This window comes from Staurois parvus, unplaced genomic scaffold, assembly GCF_062004578.1.
Source record: "Staurois parvus isolate SC_StPar_1 unplaced genomic scaffold, SC_StPar_1.0 ptg000081l, whole genome shotgun sequence".
NCBI lineage: Eukaryota > Metazoa > Chordata > Amphibia > Anura > Ranidae > Staurois > Staurois parvus.
Genome location: NW_028317877.1, coordinates 3,368,635 through 3,391,148, shown reverse-complemented (window position 1 = coordinate 3,391,148; position 22,514 = coordinate 3,368,635). Strand labels below are relative to the sequence as shown.

Here is a 22,514-nt window from a genome sequence, read left to right as displayed (position 1 = left end):
AGGGTAGTGAACTGGCCAACAATGAGTCGAGATCTCAGTCCCATAGAGCACCTGTGGAGAGATCTCAAAACAACAGTAGGGAAAAGGAACCCTTCCAATGTGAGAGACCTGGAGCAGTTGGAGAAAGAAACTCATTGATAGTTACAGGAAGTGATTGATTTTTTTCCTAAGGGGTGTGCTACCAAATATTAACCCCTTCACGCCTAAGGGTAAAACAAATCTAAATGCCTAAGCACAATTCTGCAACGTTGACGTGTTAGTAAAACCGTACATATCGTCACAACTACTTTGTACATCCAGGTGGATTATACCTTGTTTTTTTCAGGACAAATTGGGCTTTCATTTGGTGGTAAATGGTCATGGATAGCTCCTAATTTTTTTTTATTATTAAAGGAAAACTGGGCCAAAATAGTAAAAAAAATCATTTTTTTAAATTTAACTGTGTGTTTCTTGTTACGACCATAACCTACCACCAAAGAACAACTCAAAATACATTCTCCAGTTCTTGACGATCGCAGCGATACCATATATGTGTATGTTATTTGTTGTTTGTACCCGTAGTACAGTCCAGAAACAACAGTGCGCATTTTGTTTTTGTCTTTTTTTTTTTTTTATATAAAACACACTGTCACTGACATTGACATTAACACTAACTGACACTGATACCAATTTTTTTTTTAAAAATCCTGACCTTTGCCCCTGACCTTGACCCAAACACTAACCCTGGTACTGAACTAGATCAAACCTTGATCTAGGTATTTTTTTATCTTTTTATTTATCTTTTTTTTTTTTTACAAACTTTTTTTTTCTCTCTCTGTGTCAGGAGTTCGAGAGATACAATGTATCTCTCTTCTCCATTCATAGAGAGAGAGAAAACAAGGGGGCCGGGCTGCACAGTGATTGATCACTGTGATAGCCAATCAGAGGCTATCACAGCGATCACGTGACCCGGAATCGGGAGTCCCGGGTCCCGATCGTTAGAACGGGACCCGGGGCTCTCAGTGACACCGCGGTCTTGGTGCTGGGAGCGCGCCGAGTGGCGTGCTCCCAGCACAAAGACAGGTACGCAAATATGCGGCCCCACGGAAAAAAGCCCAGGTCCGTGAGGCCGCATATTTGTGTTACGTCGGCGTCAAGGGTTTAAACTGAGGGGGCCAGTCCATTTTGGGGTTTTGCGTGAAATGTGTCAGATTTGGCTTTTTGTTTCTCCACATTTTTGTGTCATATCAATATAAAACAAAAGAAATAAACATGAGAATGCCTAAGCCCCTGGTCACATCGGGTGTGACTTGGCATGCAGTTTGCATGCCAGGCGATTTGCAAATCGTATGCCAAGTCGCACCCTATTGTCCGCTATTAGAGCAGTCATATAGGTGCGGTTCTGACTTGGTCGGAGATGCACCAATTTCTAAAGTAATGCATGCACTGTGTCAGATGTCTTGCAAATCGCAATGAAATCGGCAAGTCACCCGATTGTGAAATCATGCGACTTCACTGTAAGTCGCATGATTTCAAAATCGGCTTTGATGTGACCAGGGTGTAAACATTTGCAATTGCAACAATTTTCTGGGCGAAGTGGTGCATTATCTGGCAGAAATGCAGGGGTGCCAATATTTTCGGCCATGACTGTAGATAATACATCCAATGTTTTTTAAAATATTGAAATGATTCTTTACTTTGGGAAAAATAAGTCATCTACAAATCTTGTAATCCTGGCATCCTAACTTTTGGCATCCAGCTATGCTTCTTTCGTCTTCACACTCAGCTGCCCACTACTTCACACTGTCCAAACTACCTGGCTGCCCACCTGTCAAAACTAGGTTCCACCCTGAAAAAAAAAATTTACATGCCAAAAGGGGAGGAGGACTTGAAGTGGAACTTCCCCTTTTGGGTGAAGTTCCATTTTAGGAGTGTGTTAGCTGCATGGGTAATAGGGATTGGGCCCACCATTGTTGGGGGTGAAAATAACACATTAAAGTAAAATGTAAAGTATGACCAAAGCTTTTTGGATATACTTTTATGGATCACAGGAGTGCAGAACTGAACTGTCAGCTGACGTCACTCAGCTGGTCAAGGCACTGGATCGATCCCGACTTTACAGTTGGGATCCACCCAGCAGCCTGGACCAGCCTCTCTGAGATCTGCTGGGAGACTTAGCCAGCCACTCCCACTCCCTTTACAGTTCAGTGCTCCAGTGGGAGTTTGAGTGGCAGAGCAGAGAGCTGGTGACTGACAGTCATAGCTTTTTGCTCAGAGCAGAGGGAAGAACTGAGCGATCAGCAGTGTTTGATTACTTATTTCTCAGTGTAGAGGTAGCAGGGGACGGAGATCAATGCTGCATCCACCTAGGTGAGAATTATTATTTTTCTTTCTTTTTTTTTTTTTTGGAAAAAAAAAAAAAATTCTGTCAGCCTCTGCTCCATACTCCATTATGTAGAATCTAATGTCACTATAATAGTACCTTCACTGGAAACAAACTGAATCATTTAAAGCGGTGCCCACATACTTTTGACCATAAAGTGAAGCGACAGCCATAACATATTTTATTGAGAATGTTCTCCAACTTTTCAAAACATGAGCCAGATCAAAATGACTGAAAAAGATGGTTACTTTTCTCTGTCTTTTAAAGGTTATTCAATGCTTGTCCAAGTAACAATAGGTCATTGTGCATGAAACATTAACATTATATGTTTAATTTTGTTTTTCTGTGCAGATGCTCACCACATGCCTGTCTCCAGCAGTGCACAAGATGGTGTGTCAGCTTGGGTGTGAGATCAAGGATAGTATAGAGATTTTAGATATTGTGGACAAGGACAATCAAGTGTGCTGGGATGCAATATCTAGCAAAGTGTGTTATGCACCTTCAGGTGAGTTGTATTTTCACATGATTACCTAAAAACAGATGAGCATTTTGAAACACTCCTAAGGCCCCTTTCACATGGGGAGGACCCTGTTTTGATCAGCAGTCTTCTGATCCCCTGCTGATCAGAGCAGAGCAGACCAGACCAGTGACAGGTTTGTGTGTGCTCTGCATAAACTGAGCATGCTCTGGTCTGTGGCTGACCGGGTGTAAACTGATTCCACTGTCTGTTTACACCCGACTGCCTTCCAATCTGCTCCGCCTATACGGAGGAGGACAGATCCACTTCCCCCTTTTTTTTTTTTGTAATGGACCGAGTTGGAGGTAGGCAGGTGTAAGTGAACCCAAGTCTGCTTACACCCACCGTGCACAGGGGCGAATGGATCGTCCAATTACGTCCGCCTGAAAATCTGACATGCAGACCTGATCTGTCAGAACCTTCATGTGAAATGGGCCTTACACTTACCTTTGCTGTCCTGTTGGAGTCTGCATGTTAGCAGACAAAATATATTGGTGCTCCTGCCCCATGAGGAAGATCTAGAATATGGAATGATTGAAACGCATTGGTTTTTTTTCTCTCTTTTCTTGTGGTTTCATATTTTTGTTTTAAGAGTTTTCTTGTAAGAATACTGTCAGAGCAATATTCTTTTTAGAAATCATGTATTTAAAATTACAATGGAAATGTGTGTATAATAAAGTTGATAATCTTTTTTAACCAAATGTCTTTTTCAATATGTCTGATCCTATTGCTGCATTAAAGTCCCACTGGGGGTTCTTTGGGTACATGCCTAAATGCATGAAGGTAAAAAACCTTGAGCCTTTACAATTACCGTATTTTTCACTCCATAAGACGCACTTTTTTCCCCCAAAAAAAGGGGGGGAAATGTCAGTGCGTCTTATGGAGCGAATGTAAAGCGGCCGGTCCGGTATTTCTGCCGCCACCATGTCAGAATATTGTGCCGGCCGCTCAGCTCTTCTGTCCTATAGGACCTTACCTGTTCCTCGCTCCAGCGCTGCAGTCTTCCCGCGGCGGCTTCTGTGACAGCCGGGTGCCCTCTGCGCATGCGCGAGAAGCGTTGCGCTTTGTGAATGGTAGTGCGTCTTCTGGGACACATGACAGGTCCCAGAAGGCTCCGGGCCATTCACAAAGTGCAGCGCTTATCGCGCACTGGGCACCCGGCTGTCACAGAAGCTGCCGCGGGAAGAAGAAGGAAGGACAACTCCGCGGAAGTAGGAGCGGGTACCTGTCAAATTCAGGTACCCGTTCCCCCTCCCTCCCCAAAGGTCCGCAGTCTCTGGTCATCCCCTGCACTGTCTGCAGTCTCTGGTCATCTGTACTATGTCCACAGTCTCTGGTCATTCCCTGTACTATGTCCGCAGTCTCTGGTCATCCCCTGTACTATGTCCGCAGTCTCTGGTCATCTCCTGTACTGTGTCCGCAGGCTCTGGTCATCTCCTGTACTATGTCCGCAGTCTCTGGTCATTCCCTGTACTGTGTCCGCAGTCCCTGGTCATCTCCTGTACTGTGTCCGCAGTCCCTGGTCATTCCCTGTACTGTGTCCGCAGTCCCTGGTCATTCCCTGTACTATGTCCGCAGTCCCTGGTCATTCCCTGTACTGTGTCCGCAGTCTCTGGTCATTCCCTGTACTGTGTCCGCAGTCCCTGGTCATTCCCTGTACTGTGTCCGCAGTCCCTGGTCATTCCCTGTACTGTGTCCGCAGTCCCTGGTCATTCCCTGTACTGTGTCCGCAGGCTCTGGTCATCCCCTGTACTGTGTCCGCAGGCTCTGGTCATCCCCTGTACTGTGTCCGCAGTCTCCGGTCATCTCCTGTACTGTGTCCGCAGTCTCCGGTCATCTCCTGTACTGTGTCCGCAGTCTCCGGTCATCCCCTGTACTGTGTCCGCAGTCTCTGGTCATCCCCTGTACTGTGTCCGCAATCTCCGGTCATCTCCTGTACTGTGTCCGCAGTCTCCGGTCATCTCCTGTACTGTGTCCGCAGTCTCCGGTCATCTCCTGTACTGTGTCCGCAGTCTCCGGTCATCTCCTGTACTGTGTCCGCAGTCTCAGGTCATCTCCTGTACTGTGTCCGCAGTCTCCGGTCATCCCCTGTACTGTGTCCGCAGGCTCCGGTCATCCCCTGTACTGTGTCCGCAGGCTCCGGTCATCCCCTGTACTGTGTCCGCAGGCTCCGGTCATCCCCTGTACTGTGTCCGCAGGCTCCGGTCATCCCCTGTACTGTGTCCGCAGGCTCCGGTCATCCCCTGTACTGTGTCCGCAGGCTCCGGTCATCCCCTGTACTGTGTCCGCAGGCTCCGGTCATCCCCTGTACTGTGTCCGCAGGCTCTGGTCATCCCCTGTACTGTGTCCGCAGGCTCTGGTCATCCCCTGTACTGTGTCCGCAGGCTCTGGTCATCCCCTGTACTGTGTCTGCAGGCTCTGGTCATCCCCTGTACTGTGTCCGCAGGCTCTGGTCATCCCCTGTACTGTGTCCGCAGGCTCTGGTCATCCCCTGTACTGTGTCCGCAGGCTCTGGTCATCCCCTGTACTGTGTCCGCAGGCTCTGGTCTTTCCCTGTACTGTGTCTGCAGTCCATTGGTTCAGAATATTTTTTTCTTGTTTTTCTCCTCTAAAACCTAGGCGCGTGTTATGGTCAGGTGTGTCTTATGGAGCGAAAAATACAGTACTTTTAGTACATTTCCAAATTCTATGAATATCTCTAATTTAAGAAGAAAAGAAATGAAATTCCCATTACTCTCTTTACATTGTTTAGTGCCTAGCAAAATGACTAGCATTGTTGTATATTACTTAGCAATCATTTTCTATTATCCGTTTATTAACTTTCTGAATACTAGTTTCTTTTTGACTGACAGTAATGCCCCTGTTTTTCTGTAGTTACATTATTTTGGTAACTTGCTTCCAATTTTTAATCTTTTCCCTTAGGAAAAGGGCTGGATTATTTTGAAAGTGTCAGGCAGTTTGGGCCCCTATGTGAAGCTGTGCATTCATATTTCTTATCCTTGCCAAATGAGAAGTTTGAAGAAGCATTTAGACAGTACTTCCACTGGACAAACAATAAAGAGGTATGAGGAAAACGTAAAAATACTGTTTCATTTGATCTTAAGTACCCACTCAGGAAAGCAAAATTTGGGCTTTCAGTGCTTGAACACCGAAAGTCTATTGAGGCCAAGTAGTCAGATACCCCCTGATAGCCCCCATGCTGCACTTCTTGCATCACTTCTACACATCACTTTAAAACGTAAAATATGAAAATGTGATGAAATGTAAAATTTACATTACCATGTTCTAATTTGATTTCTACAATATAAGTGGAAGAACTGTAATAGGGATTACTGTGTGAAAACAGCTGTCATAAGTATCTATATATTTTTTTTCCTTCCCATCCTATCACGCCTCTGAGAAAGAAAGGGCTGGAGAACAGGATCATGGAGAAAAATAAGCAAATGTACAAAAACTTGCATGATTCAGTATTTATGATGTGATTTAACTCCGTAAGTTTACTGGGAAGTCAGGGAATTGTGCATATTTCTTTAAACTTTATTTGGTGGTACCACAAATACCAGCTAAATTGACAGGTTCTATTCACACTGCAGTTTATACAAATGCTATCTATGAATAGTTAACGCCTAACTGCAGGCAAAACCTGCAGAAAATGAGGGAAAACCTAACTTTTACACTATTGTCAGAACATTAGGTCAGGGGAAGAACTGTAATAGAGACTACTGTATAGTAACAGATGTCATAAAGGTGATTTCTTTCCCATCCTGTCACACCTCTTGAGAAATGAGGGATGGAAGAGTAATTTTCCAACAGGATCATGGTAAAAGTGTACACAAACCAGCACAGTTCAATATTCCTGATGCGATTTAGGCCTCATGCACACTGGATGTTTTTAACGCTGCTGTAAGGGATGTCTGGCACTTTTTTTCTGCCTCTAAGGGCTTGTTCACACTTGGCTGTTTTACCAACGCTTGCCAAACGCCCCTATAGCGTTTGGCAAGCATTGGTCCGGCGTTTGCGGAGCGTCGGTTGCTAGGCGTTTGCCGAGCATTAATAACGCCCCACAAACGCCTATAATGCAGTTTGAGTGGTGTTACTGCTCCGCAAACGCCCCGCAGCCGCACCGCAAACGCCGGCCGGGGGCGTTTGCGGAGCGGCACCATAGATGAGAATAGGAGGCTTCAACGCTTCCTGACTCGACCAGAGGCGTCCGTTTTGCCGCGACGTGACGCAAACGCTCCCGTTAGAACAGCATCATGTGCTGTAATGTGCAGAATTGGCAGAGGCGTTTGGGAAGCGGTAAAAACGCTTCCCAAACGCCTCTCTGCCGCCTGCACACAACGCTAGTGTGAACGTAGCCTAAAAGTCCCTGCAGGCATTTAGAGGCAGAAACAAAAACCCACTACCAGCACATCAAGGAGAAGAAGCGTTTGGCATCAAAAACACTTGGCAGGTCTAAATGCATGTTACCGCTAGGCACATTTAGCTTTTGACCGTTAATTCATTTCAATGGCCAGAATAAATTATTATTATGGCCAATGAAATTAATTAGTGTCGAAGCGCTTGACACAACTTTTTTTTTTTTTCTGGCAAAATGCTGCTGCCAGGAAGAAAGGTGTCTAGGAGGGATGACCTAACATCCAATGTGAATGAGGCCTTAACTCTGCAAGCTCAGTGAGAAGTCAGGAAGTTTTGCATTTTTGATTAAATTATTTTTGGTGGCACCACAAATATCAGCTCTTGTGATTGGTTTTATTCACACTCTAGTTTATACAGGCACTGTCTATAGTTTGCCTATCTGCAGCAAACCGTTTATTTTTCTTTGTTCTGAGTAGTGTAGGAAAGAGTTATAAATTCTATCAGAATTTTAAAATGTTTGTCCCTCTTGCAAAGATTTCCAGTTTTCCTTTATTTTTACCTAGTGATCCAGCCAGTAAATCCTGTTATTTTTCAAATTAGTTTAAAGGGGTAGTAAACACCGCTTGGACACTTATAAAGCTGACTTTGTAGGTACAAGGAGTATCTCCTAAATGTGCATTGTTTAGGAGATATTTAGTGTTTCTCCAGCCAGTGACTTAACCAGCAGAAGCACTCTGAAGGGACAGCATATTCATGTATTCATGCCGTCTCTTCAGAGCTCTGTACCGCGGCTTTAACTTCCATGCTTGGGAGTGATAACATCGCGGCTTGGCAGTTCAAATGGCCAGAGCCCACAAACCCAGGAAGGAAGACCGAGTGAAGATGTAAACCCTTTCAGCGGTGGCACTGCGCCGCTGGAGGGCTTTGTTTTAGGTAAGTATTTCATAATGTGCTAGCATTCAATGCATATCAGCACATTATGCTCTTAACTTGCAGGGAGATTTTTTTTTTTTTTTTTTTAAAGGGTAAGTTCACTTTTGGGAACATGTTGCATGTTCCACAGCTGATTTTAAGGTTGAAATATGTAACATGTTCCCAGTGCTACAGCTGCTGCTCGTTGCCCCCCCCCCCCCCGTGACAGCAGTATGGAGAGAAGTTCCCCATAGAACCTGTCACATTTTAAAAACCGCACGGCCGTGTGGGGCTCAGCCCACACATCCTCGTCATTCATTCACAATGTTTTGTGAATGAGTGAACTACAAGTTCCAACAGCCTTAGCAGCTGTTGGCTTGTAGTTCTCAATGAACTACCACGTCGCTGTGGAGCATCATGGTAGTTAATTGAATCTTCCTGTCAGTATATCTGCTTGCTCGTACATCCCATACGAGCAAGCAGATACACTGACAGTCTACAGGAGACCTGTATGGGACCAGCGATTTACTGATCGCTGGTGCAATGCTTTACAGGCTCCTGCAACCAAAAATAAGACGTGCACATTTATTTTTACCTGCAGAAAAATGTGCATTTATTGTTTTTGGTCAAACTGTGAACTTATCCTTTAATAAATGAGTTTACTACTGCTTTAACAGACCAGGCTGTCCCGCAAAAGTGGTAGTTAGAGGGCTAAGACAAACCATTTAACAGTGAGAGGGGTGCTTACAATTTTCTTCATTTATGTAAAAGCTTTTATTCTAAAAGGGGGAAAAAATGGTTTGCTGTAACTGCTTATAAAGTGTTAGCTGAGTATAAACTAGTAGGTTTTCGTATGGAAATTTTTCTTTTTTTAAGAACGTCATTTGATTTTCTAATTCTTAATAGGGTTAAATCGATGTTCATTTTCAACCGCAGTACAGTAATGAGTAGTATTGAGAAAATTTTGAAGGGTGGAAAATGTTTCACAAACAAATTCCTAACAGTATATGTTTTTGTTTGGGAAGTACATTCACTCCAAAATCAAATGTCAAAAACAAACAAAATTTAGAATTATTTTCTAGTGAAATTTTGTCAAGCTGTCGAATGTACTGAGAATTTTTCGTTTTGAATATTCGCATTACTTTTTTGTATGAAAATCTACTGGTGTATACCCATTTCTTTTTAGCTGGAGTTCAGCCTGAATTTGTTAGTCAAGTCCATTTTAAGCCGGCCTAGATGGTTTGAATATCTGCCGGTTCAGCTGGGACCGGCTGAGATTCAAACCATCTATGGGCAGGCTGATTGTACCCAATTCAATTGTTGTATGACTTGAGTACAAATAACCTGTGGGATTTTTCATGCAATTATTGTCAGTGGCTATAGCCACTAGCAATAATCACTGTGTTCTCCCAGCATTAGTGGCTCCCTGCTTGGAGAACACGGTAGCTTTGCTGACTGTTGGTGGGGGGGAATGAAGCAATTTTCTTTCCTGCAACCCAAGGTTGTAGGAAAGAAAATCTTATTGTCTATGGCCGACTTTAATCTGCTCGTTTTTTTTAATGTTCCCCTCCCCCTGCACTGACAATGCTGTTGTCCAAAGGTGTCTGCTTTACTACTTTATCCGGACTGGAGACATCCTAAGATAGGAAGTGTGTTACTGGACAGACCGCCAGGTGAATATAAATGTAAAAAGAAACTAATGCAGCCACCACATCTAAGGATTGGTAAGCTGCAATATATTATATGTTTCTTTTTGGAATTAATACTGCTTTCACTACCTGTCCCGGTGATCATACAAGTAGTGGGGAGAAATATTCCTGGGGGGAGGGGGTCACGATATAAAATATAACAAAGCTTCTAATTCTTCCCCAGTCATGAAAAAAAATCACTGTTTCTTTGTTTCATTTCCATCCCTGGCTAATATTATACAGTTATCATATGCAAATATATTATTCTCAGTTGTTTCTCAGTGTACCTACCGTACTAAAAGGCATGATTGGAACAAAGACTTCCCTACTGTTGATGAAGATGACATCTTGTTTAGAGCGTGCTCTGGGAGATGTAAGTAAGGGGGTACTTAGCGTATTAAGAAACATGGCTATAAAAATGTTTGCACATACAGTATAAAGAACTTGAGATATTTGTTATGTGTACTTTTCATTTGCAGCTGAATGCAATCAAATATGTCCTGGTATACAAAATTGTGGGCTTAGGGGTGATGCCAGCGGGGACTGAAACACACTCCCTGGATTTCATAAAGACTGGCGCAGACAGATTTTGCGACCAAGTGTCTCTTCTGTTCTAAAAGTGGTGCAAAATGCAACAAATTCCTGTACCTGTGTAGAACTTGTACTTGAATTTGATGCAGGCTGCACCATGTTTAGAATGCACACAAGACACTTTCACAAAATCTGTCTCTACCAGTTTCTCTGTCTGTACTGAAAAAAAACGGTTGGTCTTAATTAGTATCGCTTTTGTAAGATATGAAGCACTGGTATTTTATTTTCAATTTGGCTCATTTAGTGTGTAAAAGTGGCACATTTTAGAACTGTCTGCATTTAGTGCATGAGTCACTGTCAGAACCAAAAGCGTTGCAAATGCTTCATGAATTTGGAGTTACACTTTAACAAGAGGGATTAAGCACTTTACCCCCCTTACTGTCCAGGCCATTTTTCGCGATATGGCGCTGCGTTACTTTAACTGACAATTGTGCGGTCATGCAACACTGCACCCAAATTAAATTTATGTCCTTTTTTTCTTTCCCACAAATGGAGCTTTCTTTCAATGGGATTTGATTGCCTGTTTGTTTTTTATTTTTTATTTATTTATTTATTTTTTATTTATTATTTAGTTTTATTTATTTTTTCGCTATAAACAAAAAAAGACAGACACTTTTGAGAAACAATATTTTTGACTTTTTGCTATTAAACTTGTCCAGTAAAACAAATTTAAATCAAATTTTGTCTTAAATTTAGGCCAAAATGTATTCTGCTACGTCTTTGCTAAAAAAAAATACCAATACGTGTAAATTAATTGGTTTACGTGAAAGTTATAGTGTCTACAAATGGCGGTATATATACTGGAATTTTTTTAAATATATATACTAGTAATGGCGGCGATCAGCGACTTATTGCGAGACTGCGGCAAGCATTATGACACTGGGGGGGAACTGACTGTCACTGACATCCCCAGTGACACTAACACAGTGATCAGTGCTAATAAAAAGTACTGACACTGTATTAATGGCACTGGGCAGAAAGGGATTAACATGTGGGGTGATCAATAGGTTAACCGTGTGCTGTTTTACTGTGTGCTGTATGTGTGTTTCACTGTGTAAGTGCATTGCTTTGTATTACTCTGCTATGCAGAGCAATAAAAAGCAATGTGCAGGAGCTGACAGGGGAGAGATCTGTATTGTTTACATACAGGTTTCTCCCCTGTCAATGATACCTGGCGATCGCCGGGTGCCAGCGGGGAATCACTGGCTGGGACCTGGTGATCGACAGCTGAGGCCGCCAGTGGTGGTGCAGGTAGGGCGCGAGCGCCCCTTACCTGAAATGCAAAATCACGTATATACGTGATTTTGCGCAACCCTGCTGCCCTGTAGCAGTATTTCTGCTATACGGCAGTGGGAAAGCAGTTAACACAAGAAAAATGGCGGAGCAGCTATGTTCCCCCTGTGTTCTCACTTATATTAGAAATATGTCTCTCACATACTGTACCATACTGAGTTGATACATGCATACCATGGATTTCCAATAAGGAGTACCTTCTTCCACCCTACCAGAAAAGAATGAGTCCTATGTTCTTGTTCAGGTCTCAGCCATTTTTGTCATAAGAGGAGGCATAGCTCAGTTATCTTACCCCCTCCCTCCTCCTGCAGTCCGTGTAATTCATAGCTTTAACTTTTAACACACTTCAAAAGAGCCTGTTCTCCCAACTTAGGGACAGCAGACACCAGCACACATGCCTTTGACAGAGCTGTGAACAGCTAATTGAAGTCCTGGCAGGATGTTGGTTAGTTTCTACTGACCATAAAAAACCCTACAGATTAACACTTCTCACTGACCTATTGTAAACCTATGAAAAAACCCTTCAGTTCTGTCAGCCATGGTTTGTAGGTCAATTAACTAGGAATTAATTTATGGCACTAGGAACACATAGCGTGCCATCAAAATGGGGTTTGTAAAGCGGTCAGGCTTGCAGTGACCTTTGGGAGACCCCCTTCCTGCCCAAATCAACACTTCAAAACTACACACAATTCATAAAAGCAGACAGGACCAAGACACACCAATATTAAGTATATATTTGAATGGGGAATATCAAACAAATGAAGATCATACATGGCTAAGATATAGTATACAGAAGGTTAGATAGCCGTCAGATGGCTCCTGGGTGACAGGCCCTTCGAAAATACTGTATTTGATATCCTTGGACACAAAATATAATGCTGAACAATAATCTACCTGTTTCCAAAATGCAACCTGTACATAGTGAAAGATATTATTTTTAGTATACAGCTGTTTGTAATGGAGGGCCATGAGATATAAACATGGTGACACCCATATGGCCACTCCTTAGCCACTTAAAAGGTCAGATGGTTCATGTCAGCACTCCTTTGATACCATGGAAAAAAGGGAATGCCAGGACAGTTTGACAAGCTCTTGTGTACCATCAACCAAGGCACATCTGTTAAGTTATGAGAGCCGATAACAACTTGCTCTGCTAAATTCAAGGCATTTGCAAGTATTTACCTTATTTCACCTCTTGTCTTGCTGTTGCTTGTTCTCTGTTACTTTGTAATATCTTTGATTTTGTAAATATTTTATTTGCACCATTTTGACCTTTTAATTATTACTCGCTTGCCCGTCGCCCTATAGCCCTATAGTAGAACTACTGCTACAGCGCGGCAGGGCTGCGCAAAATCACGTGTATATATATATATATACACGTGATTTGCATCTCTGGATAGGGGGTGCACACATGGCCCTACCCATGCCACCATTGGAGGCATGTCAATCACCGAGTCCTGGCCGGAGATTCCCTGCCGGCACTCGGCGATCGCCTTGTAAAGTCCAATCTTTAACAAACTCGTGCAGACTCCACCTCCGCAACATCGCCAAAATCCGCACGTTCCTAACCCCTGAAACCACTAAACAGCTCATCCACTCCCTCATCATGTCACGACTCGATTACTGCAACTCCCTCCTCACTGGCCTGCCTCGCCGCTGGCTATCCCCGCTTCAGTCGATCCTGAATACGGCTGCCAGACTCATTCACCTTTCTAACCACTCTGTCTCCGCCACCCCCCTCTGCCAATCCCTCCACTGGCTTCCGATTGCGCAACGGATCAAATTCAAAATCCTAACGCTGACGTACAAAGCTGTCCACCATACTGCCCCGAACTACATCACTGACCTAATATCCAAGTACCGCCCAGCACCGCACACTCCGCTCCTCACAAGACCTCCTTCTCTCTAGTTCCCTGGTCTCCTCCTCCCATGCCCGCCTCCAGGACTTCTCCAGGGTGTCACCCATCCTCTGGAACTCCCTGCCCCAACCCATCAGATTATCACCTACTCTCCTCTCCTTTAGGCACACCCTGAAAACCCGTCTCTTCAGGGAAGCCTACCCCACCTGTTAAAGATAGTTATTAAGAGGTCGTACAATAAATTACCGTATCACCCAGTAAATGGTCTCCGTTCAGTAGCCAAAAAAGGCATACAAAAAAAGAGAGGTTGTGAAAAGAAATTCACAAAGAAAGCGGCTACATTATGAACAGAATGTGATACTCAGAAAAATTTCCAAAAATGATGCTTTATTACACATACAAATTTGACATATGGGCAATCGCCCTGGTTTACCATCACCTCAGTATGAGACAATACACACAGACCTAAAACCATATAAAATGACTCCAGTACCGGTCTAAATACCTGTGCAAAAAGGACAATGACTACAAGAATCTAAAGTCCCTGTGGCACTGGCGCATAGGTGAACACTTCCCAAAGGAGGTGTATACAAAAAATTATACCATAGGTATACCATAACACGTGTTATAAATATGTAGACTATGCTACTACCAGAGTGGTTATATCCCAAACAGGGAGTTTCAAAAAATTATACCATAGATATAAATATCACATGTATGCAGTACGGCAAGCACAGTATGCGTCAAAAAGAAGGCATGCCTCTAGGCCTATATGAAACAAAACATAAATGTCATGTAAATAATGCAGTACATTCCTATGCCGGCACAAGTGGTTGGGGCCCATTCATCTGTGATTATTACCAGCTGTTTCCTAGAGCTCTTGAAAAAATATGCCCCATTTTTACCAGGATGGAAGGGTAGATGCATAAAGCAGCGCACTGCTTGAAATGGTTTCTTCACCACTATATGTGGACTACATACCACTTTCTGTGAGAAAAACAAGACACATCCCAATAGATCTTCTGCCTGTTGAAATACATGTGGTATATCTTGTTTCCTATACAAGGCACCATGATGTCCCCATCCTGTAGTGAAACAGACAATATGTGGAAAGTCACTGAAAGAGCTTACACTCTATATAGGATATATAGGTCATATATGTCACATAGGACCATATATCTAGTGTCCCGCAACAGTCCACTCACCACCTGTGCAATGGATAATAGGAGAGGAAAGAATATCCTTCATAGGTACTGCCATACAAGGCCAAGGAGGCCAGGGAGCCACCGCTGACATCCGCCGATATACCGCGGGCTCCAGCCTCTTCTCGGCGCCTGTGCTGCCTAGGCTTGCCTCATGGCATGTGAAAATGGCTTCCTCCTTGTGGGTCAGCGTGCGTTCCACCTAATGCGCATGACCGGAAGTGACGTATCTGACGTATGACGTCAACGCGTTTCGCCGATGGGCGTATCTCACTCAGCTTCGTCAGGACCAATGAGACAACTGCATTTCAATTTCCTATTTATAGTGGGTTAAGGCCCACCCATTTATGCAAACACTAACTTGCAGCTATTCCCAATGGAGAAAAAAGGGGCTAAATACTTAGCACAGCTGCTGGTCATTATTGAATACAATTAAAAACAGGCGACTGGAAATATCAGAGAACGGAAAGGCATAGCAATTTTAACAATACATGTATAAATCAAAAAAGCATAGATTGAACATAATGATCAGTTGAAACATTACCACATTCTCACCAGAAGATGGCGATATTATTGAAAGAATTACCAGGCCTATTTATTAAATCAAATTTCCTAAAAGTACAATATAAATTACCATAAAGCCACCACAAGATGGCAATGTTAACTAAGGGATCTCATTATGAATTCCTTTATCAAAAGTACCCAGATTTCAAATGCCCATTTATGTTATAGTTATTCTTGGAGAAAATATACTCAAACTTATATCATGAGATCATCAAAATTGTTCCCAAATGCGAAAAAAGAGAGATTAACCTTAATTACTTAGCATATAATCCAACTATTAATGAAAGCAGGGAAATGCCATAGGTTAGTCAACATATGGAAATATAAGGGTACATAACTATGTAGATCTATTTATCCAAAAATACTTGGAGATCACATTCCACATTTAACCCCTTGGGGTGTAATGTATCAAGCTTATATATCCAATATTTCTCCTTTTTTAAGCAATTCTCTGTCAAAATCCCCTCTCCTTTGTGGAAAGTGCAATGCATAGAAACCTTTCACTTTTGTACCGTCCAGTTTACCTCCATGATATTTAGCATAATGTTGTGCAAGATTACTTTCACGGTCATTTGATCTAATATCTCTAAGATGTTCACCTATTCGTACCTTAAGTTGTCTTTTGGTCTTACCTATGTACATCTTTTTACAAGGACAGGTTAAAATATATAGCACTCTTACTGTAGAGCAATTTATGAGACTTTGAATTTTATAGTGAGTGTTGTTTCCTGAATCAGAAAGAGAGTCCGTACGATCCACATATTTACAGATTTGACATTTTCCACATTTAAACATCCCCTTAGTACGCGATTTTAACCATGTTGTTTGTTTTAACGGTTGATAATCAGAATGGATAAGGAGATCACCAAGATTTGGTGCTCTTCTTGCTACCATCTGGGGGCGTTCACCTACAATCTTATTCAATTTGGGACATTGAGTTAAAATTTTCCAATGTTTTTCTAATATTAATTTTACATCTTGCCATTGGGCTCCAAATTGGGTTATCATTCTTACAGGTTGGTCACTTAATTTGGCCTTCTCATCCTTTTTAGGAGATAATAGATCCTTGCGGTCAGTTTGATATGCCCGTCTTCGAGCCTTTCTAAATTGAGAGTGAGAGTATCCCCTTTCCCTAAATCTTTTATAGAGGTCCTGAGCCTCCATCCTAAAGTCATTGATGTTTGAGCAATTTCTCCGACATCTCAAAAACTGTCCCACTGGAATCCCTGAAATCAGTTAACGTGGGTGGTAGCTCCTAGCCTCTAATAGGGTATTGGCAGCAGTTGGTTTCCTATATGTCCTTGTGAGGAGTCTTCCATTCTCAAGTCTAATTTCCAGATCCAGAAAAGAGATACATCTTTCGTCAGATACATGTGTAAGTCCAATATTGAAGGAGTTTTGATTTAACTCTTCCATGAAAAGTTTTAATTCCTCAGATGTTCCTCGCCAAACAAGGAACACATCATCTATATATCTTAACCAAATCTGGACATTAACAAGAAATCTTGATGATCTGAAGACAACCTGCTCCTCCCAAAAACCTAAATGAAGACATGCATAGGCCGGAGCCCACGGTGCTCCCATGCTAGTACCTCTAGTCTGTTGGTAAAAGGTATTGTTAAGTTGAAAAAAGTTATGTCGTAATGCAAAATCCAACAACTCACTAATAAATTCATTCTGTCCTCCCAAAGTAGGATATGTTTTATCAAGGAAGTAAGAGGCCGATCTCACACCACATTCATGTGGGATAGAGGTGTAAAGTGATTCCACATCTATTCCCACTAGAATGGAATTTTCATTAATAATCATATTCTCAATCTTAGCCAACACGTCTTTAGTATCCCTTACATAAGAGGGTAGATTAGGGACCATGTCTTTAAGAAACAGATCTATATATTTCCCTGTTTTGTCTAGGGGACCATTAATGGCAGAAACAATAGGTCTACCCGGAGGGTTTTCTTGATTTTTGTGTATTTTGGGGATAATATAAAAAGTAGGGTGATTAAATTCTTCAATTCTCAGATACTCATACTCTTTTTTAGTTAACAAACCCACTTCTTTTCCCAGTGTTAGGATAGAGTTTAATTTTTTTGCCACCATATGAAAAGGATTAGTGGCTACTTTCCTATAGGTATATGAATCACTTAATAAGCGCTTCACCTCCCTAACATAATTTTGTTCATTTAAAATCACTACATTACCCCCTTTGTCACTTCTCTTAATTACAATATTCTTAGTCTCTTTTAATTCTTTAAGAGCTTTTCTTTCTTTTTTCGTAAGATTGTCACCAATTGGCATTTTCCACTCAAGATTTTTAAGATCATCAGCAACAAAATCTAGAAATGTTGAAATCCTCATGTTGGAACGAATTTTCGGCATTTTCGTCGATCTAATATTCAGATCGACTTTTCTAATCACATTACTGTGATTATCCAGGTCTATTTCACTCTCATCACCATCCTCATTTTCCTCCATGAGAGATATCAACATATCGAGCATCTTGCGATCCTCCATGGACGAGTCGGAGGCCATATCCTCCAACATAGTGGGATTGCCATGTATCATTCTCAAGAAAACTTTTCTTAAAAATAAGTTAACATCTTTAAATACCTCGAACTCATCCATGGGGGTCACTGGTGAAAAGGACATACCCTTATTTAATAAAGAAATATGTTCCCTTCTGAGTGGAAAATTAGCCAAATTGATTACCTTTTTATCATGAATATTTTCATCTACTACCTCCTCTGACTTCTTGTTCTGCCCTTGTCTTCCTGATGTTTGTTTTTTAAGGATTCCTCTACTTTCTTTTTGGATCCTCTTCCCATCTGTAATTGATTGGTGCGAGGAAGTTCTCCATTTTGTTGGTCTAAAAAAGAAACAGATTTCCCAAGATTTTCAGAATCACTTTCACTAGACATGGTTTCTCCCATTGATCTAGAGTGTGAACGAAATCCTCTTCGTTTAGATCGACTTCTACTTCTTTTTGTAGTGAGATCAAATATCTCACCTGTTTCCCAATCCTTAAGGTCACGTTTAAATTTAGTTTGTTTAGTAGTTCTCAGATTTTTTTGTACTTTTTCAACTTCCTTTTTCAATTGCTCATTATATTTTTCAAAATTCTCCTGATTTTTAAAAGGATCTAATCCAAATGCACTTTTACTAATAGCCTGATCCAATTCTTCAAGTTGTAATTTTTCCTCCTCAACTATAAGTTTCATACCATTAATTCCATGTTCTATGCATAGCATTTTCCATTTCTCCAGAAACCTTTCATTATGTAAATGTTCAGCTGGAACTACCTTACTTCTCAGGCCACGTGGGATAATACTCTGTCTAATGTAGGCTTCCAAAAAACATACATCCCATTTCCGGTTGAGACGTTTAATAACAAGCTTTTTATGTTCCCGAAACTTAATTTTAATGTCCTCATCTTCAGTAGATAAACTTGGGCCTTCTGCTGCAAAGGCTTGATGCATTTCCAACTCAACCTCTTCTCCTGGTATAAATGCCATGACTACAAGCCCTTCCAATCAATACATTCCAGCCACCTTAAAAAATAAAACACTCATCACCTGAGGTAGTGGCAAACCAAATTTCCAAAAGTCAGATAACCTCTATGAGAACAGGTCCATAAGAACCCAAAAGATACATTTGTTAAAGATAATTATTAAGAGGTCGTACAATAAATTACCGTATCACCCAGTAAATGGTCTCCATTCAGTAGCCAAAAAAGGCATACAAAAAAAGAGAGGTTGTGAAAAGAAATTCACAAAGAAAGCAGCTACATTATGAACAGAATGTGATACTCAGAAAAATTTCCAAAAATTATGCTTTATTACACATACAAATTTGACATATGGGCAATCGCCCTGGTTTACCATCACCTCAGTATGAGACAATACACACAGACCTAAAACCATATAAAATGACACCAGTACCGGTCTAAATACCTGTGCAAAAAGGACAATGACTACAAGAGTCTAAAGTCCCTGTGGCACTGGCGCATAGGTGAACACTTCCCAAAGGAGGTGTATACAAAAAATTATACCATAGGTATACCATAACACGTGTTATAAATATGTAGACTATGCTACTACCAGAGTGGTTATATCCCAAACAGGGAGTTTCAAAAAATTATACCATAGATATAAATATCACATGTATGCAGTACGGCAAGCACAGTATGCGTCAAAAAGAAGGCATGCCTCTAGGCCTATATGAAACAAAACATAAATGTCATGTAAATAATGCAGTACATTCCTATGCCGGCACAAGTGGTTGGGGCCCATTCATCTGTGATTATTACCAGCTGTTTCCTAGGGCTCTTGAAAAAATATGCCCCATTTTTACCAGGATGGAAGGGTAGATGCATAAAGCAGCTCACTGCTTGAAATGGTTTCTTCACCACTATATGTGGACTACATACCACTTTCTGTGAGAAAAACAAGACACATCCCAATAGATCTTCTGCCTGTTGAAATACATGTGGTATATCTTGTTTCCTATACAAGGCACCATGATGTCCCCATCCTGTAGTGAAACAGACAATATGTGGAAAGTCACTGAAAGAGCTTACACTCTATATAGGATATATAGGTCATATATGTCACATAGGACCATATATCTAGTGTCCCGCAACAGTCCACTCACCACCTGTGCAATGGATAATAGGAGAGGAAAGAATATCCTTCATAGGTACTGCCATACAAGGCCAAAGAGGCCAGGGAGCCACCGCTGACATCCGCCGATATACCGCGGGCTCCAGCCTCTTCTCGGCGCCTGTGCTGCCTAGGCTTGCCTCATGGCATGTGAAAATGGCTTCCTCCTTGTGGGATGTGTCTTGTTTTTCTCACAGAAAGTGGTATGTAGTCCACATATAGTGGTGAAGAAACCATTTCAAGCAGTGCGCTGCTTTATGCATCTACCCTTCCATCCTGGTAAAAATGGGGCATATTTTTTCAAGAGCCCTAGGAAACAGCTGGTAATAATCACAGATGAATGGGCCCCAACCACTTGTGCCGGCATAGGAATGTACTGCATTATTTACATGACATTTATGTTTTGTTTCATATAGGCCTTGAGGCATGCCTTCTTTTTGACGCATACTGTGCTTGCCGTACTGCATACATGTGATATTTATATCTATGGTATAATTTTTTGAAACTCCCTGTTTGGGATATAACCACTCTGGTAGTAGCATAGTCTACATATTTATAACACGTGTTATGGTATACCTATGGTATAATTTTTTGTATACACCTCCTTTGGGAAGTGTTCACCTATGCGCCAGTGCCACAGGGACTTTAGACTCTTGTAGTCATTGTCCTTTTTGCACAGGTATTTAGACCGGTACTGGTGTCATTTTATATGGTTTTAGGTCTGTGTGTATTGTCTCATACTGAGGTGATGGTAAACCAGGGCGATTGCCCATATGTCAAATTTGTATGTGTAATAAAGCATAATTTTTGGAAATTTTTTTGAGTATCACATTCTGTTCATAATGTAGCCGCTTTCTTTGTGAATTTCTTTTCACAACCTCTCTTTTTTTGTAAGCCTACTCCACCCCCTGCTAACTTGCCGACCTCCTCCACTCTTCCTACCACTCCATCCCCCACAGCTATCTCCTCCTGTACCACTATCCCCTCCCTCCTAGATTGTAAGCTCGAAAGAGCAGGGCCCTCGATCCCCTCATGTTTTGCATTGTATTGGTATTGTTCTGTCACATGTTCTGTCCCCTTTGTAATGTACAGCGCTGAGCGAACTACTGGCGCTTTATAAATACTGTATAATAATAATAATAATAATAGTACTGACAGGGGAGAAACCTATGTGTAAACAACACCGGTCTCTCTCCTGCCAGCAAGGACATGCTGCTGTGTATTTCTCTGCACAGCAGAGAAATACACAGCAGCTTGTCTCCCTAGTAAAACACACACAACACATTGTTAACCCTTTGATCGCCCCAGATGTTAACCCCTTCCTGCCCAGTGTCATTAGTACAGTGTCAGTGCTTTTTATTAGCACTGATCACTGTATTCGTATCATTGGGATGTCAGTGGCAGTTAATCGGTTCCCCCCCAGTGTCAGAATAACTTTCACGTAAACCATTTAATTTACACTTATTGGGATTTTTTTTAGCAAAGACATGTAGCAAAATACAGTTTTGCCAAAATTTTATGAAGAAATGTAATTTTTTTTTTACTGGATGTTTTATAGCAAAAAGTCAAAAATGTTGTTTTGTTTTCAAAATTGTCGGTCATTTTTTGTTTATAGTGCAAAAAAAAAAAAAAACTGTAGAGGTGATCAAATACCACTGACAGAAAGCTCTATTCGTGGTGAAAAAAGGACATAAATTTCATTTATGTACAGTGTTGCATGACCGCGCAATTGTCAGTTAAAGTAACGCAGTGCTCTATCACAAAAAATGACCTGGTCAGGAAGGGGGGCAAATCCTCTGGAGGGCAAGTGGTTAAAACTTATTTTGAAAAGTGTTGAAATTTGTCTCTAAGGGCTCGTTCACACTTGATTGTTTTTCCAACTCTTGCCAAATGCCCCTATAGCGTTTTACAAGCGTTGGTCCGGCGTTTGTGGAGTGTTTTAACGCTCCGTATGCGCGGTTTAGCGACGGTTGCTAGACGTTTGTCAAGCGTTAAAAACGCCCCACAAATGCCTATAATGAAGTTTGAATGGTGTTAACGCTCCGCAAACGCCCCGCAACCGTGTCGCAAACGCCGGCCGGGCGTTTGCAGAGCGGCACCATAGACTTGAATAGGAGGCTTCAACTCCTCCGGACTCGACCAGAGGCGTCCATTTTGCCGCGACGCTAACGCTCCCGTTTGAACAGCACCATGTGCTGCAATGTGCAGAATTTTCCCAGGCGTTTGGGAAATGGTAAAACCGCTTCCCAAACGCCTGTCTGCTGCTTGCTAACAAGGCTAGTGTGAACGTAGCCTAAATGCGCTAATGCAAACTAAAATTACAAAAAAAACATTTTATAAATCCTCTGAATATACCTGTCTGTGGTGACCAGTGTGTGTTGCAGGCGTTTATTTTAAAATCATAGTTGTTATTGCTAAGATTGTTAGTTTCCTCCTTCTCGGTAAAAAGGTGGTGGTGGTAGCTTAAAGAGTTAATTGCTTAGTTAACTTAACCCAGTGACAATTGCTC

General features: G+C 41.8%; 1 protein-coding gene across 6 annotated transcripts in view; it reads left to right on the top strand.

Moving 5' to 3' along the window:
• ERMARD (ER membrane associated RNA degradation) overlaps positions 1 to 22,514 on the top strand; it is a 114,613-nt gene that overhangs the window by 5,663 nt on the left and 86,436 nt on the right. For 4 of the 6 annotated variants that reach the window (XM_089669711.1, XM_089669712.1, XM_089669713.1 and 1 more), the window contains exons 2-4: positions 2,714 to 2,867; positions 5,802 to 5,941; positions 10,110 to 10,211. In XM_089669711.1, the coding sequence (XP_089525837.1) occupies positions 2,714 to 2,867; positions 5,802 to 5,941; positions 10,110 to 10,211 (396 nt within the window). The remainder of the gene's footprint in view (positions 1 to 2,713; positions 2,868 to 5,801; positions 5,942 to 10,109; positions 10,212 to 22,514) is intronic. The other 2 variants (XM_089669715.1, XM_089669714.1) reach the window with 1 other exon arrangement.